The following is a 9,366-nucleotide window of genomic DNA, read 5'->3' on the forward strand; positions in this document are numbered from 1 at the left end:
ATGTGAAAGTCATCTCTAAGGGCACCTGCATGGTAAAAGTTCACCATTGCCCAGTTCAATCTTACACTACCAACAGACCCAATTCAAGGACAGACAGAGAACTAACTGAGAAAGCTTTTTCATGTACCATAGAGGAGGGGTGGAAATAATTAGGATGGCCCAGATTACTGTATCAGAGTGGTAATAGGGTGAAACCAATCAATTGAAAATTTAGTCTAGATAGCTGTAATAGGAGGCCCACTTCATTAGAGAAGTCTCCCAAGGGAATCAGCAGAAATCTTATGACTAGAGTGATTAACTACACAAGGCTTTAGGGCCAGATTTTAAAAAACATTTTGCCATCTAAAGGTTCAGGTGGGTACAAATGAGATACTAAAAAGAGAAAAAAATCCCACTAGGGTCCTGTCTGTATCTTTAGATGCCTACATAGCTTTAGAGATTCAACCTTTAGAAGATGAGCTGTGGGGGATTACCCTGCATTGTGGTGGGGTAAATTGCTCTACTTACTATCTAGCTATTCTGATTCTTGGTCTCTAATCTCCTGTTTCCCCTATTATTACTGAAGATAATTATACTAAAATCCTACCTAAGTCTACCAGAGAAGAGCTCTTATTCTTAAATCATTGTGCTTTGTCTATGACATTGTCATAAGTTGTCATGGAAATGATTACAGAGCAGCCAACTCAAGAAAGTGGAGAAGATGAGGTGAGTGCAAGGAAGATTGAATAGCCTTCATTAATGAGGAGCAAGGGCATGGAGGGCTATTTCCAGCCACATGGAAAGCATGTTGTTTGTGCATACATTTTAACATGAGAAAGTTTATCCCAGTGTGAAAGATTGTTCTTAAAGGTAAAGATCTGTTCTCTGATAAGTCCTTTCTCTAGAATCACAGGAATTAAAAGCACATGTGGGGAGCTCTGTTGGGCTCCGAAAGCACAAACCTGCTGGACATCTGGGATTGATAAAGATGCAGCTGTGTGGAGACAGTAAAAACATGTGTTTACACTAAAACCAGGAGCAGAGACAGGGAAATGAATCAAGCCCCATCCTAATGGCAGCTGTGGCATTTTCACTTCATCAAAACCAGACAGCACCAGGAACAAACCTCTTTCTGTGTCCCTGTTTATCTTGGTTTTTATCAACTTAAAGATGTATGTAACCTTTGTTTTCATTAGCTTTTGCTGGCTAGGAGTGAAAACAGTAACCAAAGCTGGAACCAGAGTCAAGGAGATAAGGGCATTAAGCAGTTTTCAGACATCTTTCTATTTTTAACATCATTCTATGAAGCATTATAGGTTTTATTCAATTTCCTCCTTTCTTTCCCCCCCCCGAGCCTCCACTCCTGAGTCCTGCTTATCTGAATCGCAGTCTCCCCAGCTGTGATTCCTGCTCATAGTCCCAAGGCAAAGCCTATAGGGACCACTGTGGTATTTTTGTTTCCCAAGCACATCTTTAGAGCCCTCATTATTGAAAGTATCCTGAGTGTTTGAAAGAGGGTCCATTGCTCCTTCCTGTCACCCCAAAGCCAGTGCTGGTGGGAGCTGTTTTGTTACATGCTCAATCCAACAGTGTTTTCCGTCAAAAGCAGTTGATGATTGCCCGCAGTTACCACCCACTGTGATACCATAATTTCTCTCTGTACCTAGGATAGAGGTTTGCAGTATATCCTTGTCTGGAAACTGTGACTGATTTCTCTGATGCTAGCACTAAAAAAAAATCCAAACATTCCTCAGAATGAGGGATATATTTTTCCTTTGACTTTATGTGATGTTGACACAACCTAAGGCTTATGATCATGCTGGAAAAGATGGTCTTGTGAACCTCTTGTGTTTGATTTCCTTTCCTACCATCTTGTTTCATAGAATCAAATAATCATTTAGGTTGGAAAAGACCTTTAAGATCATTGAGACCAACCATCAACCATGCCCACTAAACCATGTCCTGAAGTGCCTTGTCTACGTGCTTTTTGAATACCTCCAGGGATGGCGACTCAACCACTTCCCTGGGCAGCCTGTTTCCTTCATCAGCTGAGACTTGAGGCAAAAAAATTGTGTGAAAGGAAAGATTTTATTATTGGCTAGAAAAGCAAAAGCCTTCTGAGCTCTTCCTCCACAAAAATTTGTTCCATAGTGAGTGTGGGGATGATTAGACTGAAGAAAGAAATAATGAAAGTAGGGAGGTGAGGATGAAGAGAAGATCTTCCTCACCAGTAGTGCCTGTGGTCTCATCTCCCTCAAAAGTGGATGACATGACATGGGATGACTTCCAGTAGAGTTTAGTCCCCATGGGCAGCTACCAGGCCCAGCAACAGAGATGACAGAGAGCTCCTGAAGGACTCCCAGACAAAAGATGAGACAATATCCACAGCCTGCCATTGGTCTGTGAAAGAAGGGGCCTTTTCCCAACCAATTTTGTCTGTCTTTAGGGAACATTTGGGAAGACAAAAGGAGAAGAAACATGTCTTTCTCCGCCCCTCACTGTCCCCATACTGGGGATAGCCACAGTGGTTCTGGTGTGGACTCTCAATAGATATGTACTTGTAAATAACTGGTAAAAAACTGATGTTGTGTCTGAGAATACATAAGGTTCTGTCACATTCACCTGTAAATTGCACCCTACCAGACATGGTGGTAAGAGACACAGCATCGCAGTATCACAGAATGGCTGAGGTTATAAGGGACCTCCGGAGGTCATCTGGTCCAACCTCCCCTGCTGAAGGAGGGTTACCTAGATCCAGTTGCCCTGGACCATGTCCAGATGGCTTTTGAATATCACCAAGGATGGAGATGCCACAACCTCTCTGGGCAACCTGTGACAGTGCTCAGTCACCCTCACAGTAAAAAAGTGTTTCCTGATGTTTAGATCCTCCTATATTTCTGTTTGTGCCCATTGCCTCTGGTCCTGTCACTGGGCACCACTGAAAAAAGTCTGGCTTCATCTTCTTTACACCCTCCCTTCAGATAGTTATAAACCTTGGTAAGACATCATCAGGGTCAATATCAAATGAACATTTACAGTGAAATAGTCCACTTCATTTGTGTTCAGACCTATTCTATTACCCAAATTTAATCCTGAAATGGGTTTTGGACTTTTGGGCTAGTATCAGGCCATTTATCTTCCTCTGGTCAAGACTCAAGAAAGATCACTGCAGCCTCTGACCCTATAGGTCAAGGTACATCATTAAGATCCCACTATTCTGTGATATGGTCCCTGAGACATGGGGATAAGTGGGAGTACAAGGAAGGATGGCCCCTTTTGTCATCTCATAGCTGCAGCATACAGCAAGGGAATGGGGAAATTCAGTAGTCCAGACTGGATTTACAATACTTGCTAAGGAGCAGAAAGGCCAGGTCTGACTTGTGTGGTGTCAAGTAATACCACCACAAACTGGGTACCCAAATATAAATGCTTCACGAGTGACCTGAGAGAGCAGAAACACAGCAAAGACAGAAAAACCTTCTACAGGAGATTCTTAGGACCCTGTTTCCTTATCAGTTAGGAGGGTTGTTCAGTGTACAGAAGAGAGGGCTGAAGAAACTCTTCCAAAATATAAGGTCTAAGAGAGAAAGCAAACTTTTCTCCAGGTCTGATGCACATAGAGTGAGTAACTTCCTTGTTAGAAACAGGAAGATTCAGACTGAGCATGAGAAAAGACTTGCTAAGCCTCAGACAATGGAGGAGTTGTCTGGAGAGACTGGAGAGCATCCACCATTAGAGGCTTTGGCAGAGGCTGGGCAAATTTATATCAGGAGAGGTTTGCAGAAATCTCAGCCTGCCTTGGGGCAGGGAGTTGGACTAGACAATTATTTTGCAACCCTCCTACGCCTTTTTCCTATGTTTCTGCAATCACAAATTAATGAGATTGGCAAACACCTTGTTCCATTGAGCTCCCTGTGTTTTTGTGCAGAGAGGACGAGGTCCAAGCCCATCCTGACAGGGACGCACCCTGTCAACACGACGGTAGACTACGGTGGGACCACATCCTTCCAGTGCAAAGTCCGCAGCGATGTCAAACCCGTCATCCAGTGGCTGAAAAGGGTCGAGTATGGCACGGAGAGCAAGTACAACTCAACCATTGACGTCGGGGGACAGAAGTTTGTTGTACTGCCCACAGGGGAGGTCTGGTCCCGTCCCGATGGTTCCTACTTGAACAAACTGATGATTACTCGAGCCAAGGAAGAGGATGCAGGGATGTACATTTGCCTGGGGGCAAACACCATGGGCTACAGCTTTCGCAGTGCTTTTCTCACAGTCCTGCCAGGTGAGTTATGCCTTTTTTCCCCTCATCTGAACCAACAGTCTGCATCATGGTATTTATTAATACAACTGCTGATGCCTATTGGGCTCCATGGCCCTCTGTGATGCTGTGCTGATTTAGGCTAGCCCAGTTCTGATAAGAATGAATGAGGGAATAAATTAACCCTGATTTAAATCAGCCCCTGCTGATATCCTTTTGATAATGTTTCCTTTTCTCCCTTCATGGAAGATAACGATTCCAGCAAGGTGAAATAAAATGAATGATCGTCTCCTGTATGGAAGAAGAACTGGGAAAGGATACTGCAGTTGCAGGCGGTACATCACTTCAGTGATAGGGTGCAGGACGTGAGAGGGGAACTGAATAGCAGCACAGTTTGCAACTTTCTCCTTTCTTTTGCTCTTCTCTACATTGCTTTTGCTGGTAAAAGGAAACAATGACACAGGCCCATAAAATAAGAGAAGAATAAAAACTGTCCTGGTCACAAGGAAAGGAAAAGAATGAGTGTGAAAGAGAGAATTATTATTTAGTTAAATTCTTACCCAATGATCCCCTGGGGACCCTTGTACCAAGCTTGTAGCTGCTTCCTTCTCTCTGCAGGCCTCAGAGCTGGTGGCCACATCCAACTGAGGCTCTATCAAGTGTGACTGAGACACACCATCCTTGCTTTGTCATTTGCTCCTTTGTCTCCTGACTGGACAGTTCTGCCCCGATAAATATTTTTTATTCAAAAAGGCATTTCTTTATGCCTCATCTTGCCGTGTGAATCTAGCTTCAGATCCACCAGTTTTATGACAAAAATCAATCTAACTGCTTTTTCTTCCCTTCACCACCACAAGGCCAACACAGCTAAGAGTGCAGGAGCTGGAGCCAATAGTAGAACATTTTAGCTGTCAGGTCTAATGGGGCATCTCCAGTCAAGACACCAGTGAAAGACAGAGATCATTAACTCTCCCAGGCTGTTAGGACTGGTTTTCTGTGTAGGTAGTGGGGAAAATCTTATGACTGTTGTAACTAAGGCAGCATGGCTTCTTCTGCTCACTGATTGCCAAAGCTCTGCATCTCAGCAGCCATCGAGAGTCACTAGCTTGAATTTAGATATTGACAGCGGGTTGCCAAGCAAGAGAATGCTCTCGGCATCTTCTTCTGCATCACTTAGATTTAGGACTAAACTCCAGCTAGAAAGTCTGTCAATCCCAAGGCAAAGGCTGCGTGGGTGGTATATAACTCAAAGCCTCTGGGAGTTTCTGAACTATGAGAGTCTGATCCAGCTCCCACTGAAATCAGTGGGAGACTTTCCACTGATTTAAATGGGACTATAATGAGGCCTCATACCAGAACCAGAGCCTGCAGGCCTGTTGTTATTGGCAATGACGGAGAAGGAGAACCCAGCTTGCCCTCAGAGGCGAAGATGTGGTTGCAAGGCCATGAGTTAGAAAAACACCATTTTGCTTGTAAACCTACCAGATTTGACATAGACAGCTCCAGAGAACAGCATGGATGAATATAAAAACACTTTTGTTTCTCCCAACCAAAACGAAGACTATTGTTTTCGTGGTCAGCTGATGGGTCAGTTCTCTGATCCTGTCTTGCTTTGAGCAGGGGGCTGGACTAGATGACCTCCAGACTCCCCTTCCAGCCTAAATTTTTCTGTAATTTCCAGTGTTGGTGAATCAAAGTTTTGTCTATTGAGGTCAACAGAATAGGTCCTTCTGACTTCAAAGAGACCACATGGTATATATTTAATATTTCAGACTAGCAGTGGGATTATTTGTCAAGGAGAGAAAAAGACATTAGTGTCTTAAAGAAGTTTGGCTTGAAAGTCAAGTGATATATGTTTGAACATAACACACTGGGCAATTGGAATAGCCTGTGGTTTTCAAAGTTTCTTGAGTGTCTCCCTGCAAGCTGAATTCTGTGCCTAAGTATTTTTCAGGGCTTTGGAAATCCCAGCTGGTAGCTATCTAGATGGGGATTTTGATAGCAAGGATCCTACCCCAGGACTCCTTTTGGGTCTATAAATCAAGAAATCAGACTGAGAAACTGGACTGGCTACTCAGGGATATACAGGTTGCCAACAGCAAAGAGGGGAAATGGGAGGTAGGTGTGAAAGATGCTGTCTGAAGCATCTTATCTCCTCCAGTAGCTGAATATGCTGCCCTTGGAAAGCCAACGGCAGCTCCAAGGAGACTGGTGGAGATTTGCCATATGGAGTTGGACACACTAATGCCATGTGAACTTTCAGTTCTCCATGGCTTGAGCGCCAAGGAGGGTACACCAGCTCATGTTTTTCCCGTCCTTCAGCCTTCCTTCCAGCCACACAAGAAACTCAAAGACAACCCTTCCAAACCACCACATTCATGCTGCCTGCCATGGCAGAGCACGGCTGAGTAGCTCCAGTATAGCTAGACAGGAATGCTAAAGAGCGTCTTAAGCCCACACAGACACAGCTACACCTAGCAGAGGCAAGTGGGCAACGTGCCGTGGCTCTGCACCACCCAATTGTGCCTCCTGGTCTGCTGACATGGAGGTATTACTGACACGTCCCGTGTTGTGTTCTCCAATCCGGGCAGCGAAGCCCACTCCATCGCAGAGTGAGGGTGTTAGGAAACTCTCTCAGGCTGGCTATAGTGCATCCATTAAAGCTTGGATAAGAAAGTTAAAAAATCCCCTGAAGACTCCTGTCCCGACCCCTAAACCAGAGAAAATGAGTTGCTTGTCCTTCCAGGAGCACTGAAAAGCAAAGCAGTTACCAAACATCATGTGCTGGCTTGATTTCTCCCTTGTTACTTGGTCTGGCAGGGTTGCCAGACAACCTGTACAAAAGCCAGCCCAAGTGTGACATCTGTTTTGAATCCACTTTGCCTGCATTTAATTAACTCTTTCTCTCTCTCCCCTGCCGTAATGTCCAGATCCCAAGCCTCCGAGTGCACCTGTGCCCCCTTCCTCGGCCAGCAGCCTGCCCTGGCCCGTGATCATCGGCATCCCTGCCGGAGCCGTCTTCATTTTTGGGACGATCCTCTTGTGGCTTTGTCAGACCAAGAAGAAACCCTGCTCCCCTCCAGCTGCTGCCCCCGTGCACCGGCCGCAGCCCCGGGACAGGATCTGCGTCTCCCAGGTCCCCGACAAAGACTGCATCTCCTCCATAAACTATGAGGAATATGTTGCCCAGCAGCAGCATTTACTGTCCCAAGGACCTGCACTCGCCCCGGCCATGGCATCCAAAATGTACCCAAAGATTTACACGGACATCCACACCCACACCCACTCGCACGTGGAAGGCAAAGTCCATCAGCACCAGCACATTCAGTACCAGTGCTAAGAGGGCGGCCGTGTACAGTAGCTCGTTCGGGCTTTTCCTCGTGGTACCTCAGAAGAGACTGCTCCAAGTCAGCTCACACTGCCAGCGATAGGCAAAGCAGACAGAAAAGATTATATATATAATTTTAAATATATATATACATATATATATAATTGTATATGCGTGTGTGTATGTGTGTATATATATATGTGTATATATCTATATCTATCTATATAAATATATATATAATAGAGAAAGACAGAGAGAGAAAAGAGATTTTTGTTTTTTATTATTGCAATCAGGATGTAGCCGAGGAATAATGAAGGAACTCCAAATCTCAGCAGAGAGGCAGCCATCTCCAACAGCAGAGACTTTCAGATTTTTTAATCAAGGTGGCGACGAGTGAGACAGGACACAGGGACGTGAGCCACCACCTCCTTCCTTGTGTTGCTAAAAGGAGCAAGAAGAGCAAGAGGTGACTGTAATGCTTTTCTGGATGGGCACTGCTGTTCCTGTGCCTGCTGCACATCACTTGTTTTGGTGGGAAGCCCCCAGACCTGTCCCGCTCTGAGTGATTCGAGCTCTGAAGTACCTGAGGTTTAGTGCCAAAGCACCAGGAGACATAACCAATTCACCTCTTCCAGGGAAAAAAAATAACACAAGAGGGCCGGAAAAACTACTTTCTATTCACAACATGAAACACTGAATGGTTCTCAATCATGGTCATTTGATCTGAAACGCGAACGAAGCTGGTTGGTTCGATTTCTGCAAGTTGAAGGCATCGTGTTTCCCATGGGGTGTTCTGCAGAACAAACCGCAAGTGCTCTACTCCCCTGGTCCTAGGACTCAGTGCCACTGCCAGGAAAAAGGAAAGAAGGAAAGAGGAACATTGTACAGAACACCTTTATATTTATATTTAAGAAATAATAATAATTAATAATAATAATAATTGAACTGCTGATGGTGAAGAAAACAAAACACGCTGTCCTCCTCTGATGGCTCACAGTGACAAGCTACTGGATTTTCTACATCAATGCAAAATACATGAAAACATTAGAAAAATGAGTAAGAAACAAAGAGAATGAAATAATAATCTTGGAAAAAACGCATTTGAGAAATATTCACCTAGGTTGTGTGTGGTTGTCCCCTCCCCTCAGATAACATTTTGGAAGTGATGCAACTTTATTGCAGTTCAAACAACAGTCAAAACAGAAAGAAGAGAAAATAAATAAGGACCATATTAAATACCTATATGGACTGGAAATGAATCCAATTGCAAATATAAAACCTTTGTAATTCTATATAGAGTTTAAACAGAAGTCATGTATATTTAATTTATTTTGTTAAACAAGAAAAAAATGTATGATATTTTCCTCAAAACAGGCATTTCTATACATATTTTTGATCAAAGAAAATAAAGATTTTTTTTTTCAGGTTCTATAGATGCCATGCTCAGAATATGCTCAATGTAGCATGTGACCAACTGTACTTCTCCTAACCTGGAGGTCATCTCCATGCCTTTTTACACTAGCCACATGTAATCTCCTAACATCACCTCAGGTACTGCTGGTGCCATCCTTTCCATCAGAAACTGACCTTTTCCACCATTTGTATTCTGGCTGTGAGGGTCTGCAGTGGTCAGATCACTTCTCATGGACCCCTTGCCATCTTCAGTAGCAAAGTTCTCTGCTCACAGAGAAATCTGTTTCACTATGCATTTTTTTTTGGGGGGGGGGGGATGTTGCGTTTGTTTTTTAAGCACACACCTGCAGTCGGTTTTCTTTTTAAAAGAAAATTTTGTAAATCAAAA

At 44.0% G+C, this 9,366-nt stretch overlaps 1 protein-coding gene across 5 annotated transcripts in view; it reads left to right on the forward strand.

Moving 5' to 3' along the window:
* The window catches only part of FGFRL1 (fibroblast growth factor receptor like 1), a 180,407-nt gene extending 171,411 nt beyond the window's left edge, over positions 1–8,996 (forward strand). For all 5 annotated transcript variants that reach the window (XM_075054353.1, XM_075054442.1, XM_075054532.1 and 2 more), the window contains 2 exons: positions 3,908–4,261; positions 7,168–8,996. In XM_075054353.1, the coding sequence (XP_074910454.1) occupies positions 3,908–4,261; positions 7,168–7,577 (764 nt within the window). In that variant the 3' untranslated portion in view covers positions 7,578–8,996. The remainder of the gene's footprint in view (positions 1–3,907; positions 4,262–7,167) is intronic.
* The last annotated feature ends 370 nt before the right edge of the window (positions 8,997–9,366 follow it).

This window comes from Buteo buteo, chromosome 1 (assembly GCF_964188355.1).
Source record: "Buteo buteo chromosome 1, bButBut1.hap1.1, whole genome shotgun sequence".
Taxonomy (NCBI): Eukaryota; Metazoa; Chordata; class Aves; order Accipitriformes; family Accipitridae; genus Buteo; species Buteo buteo.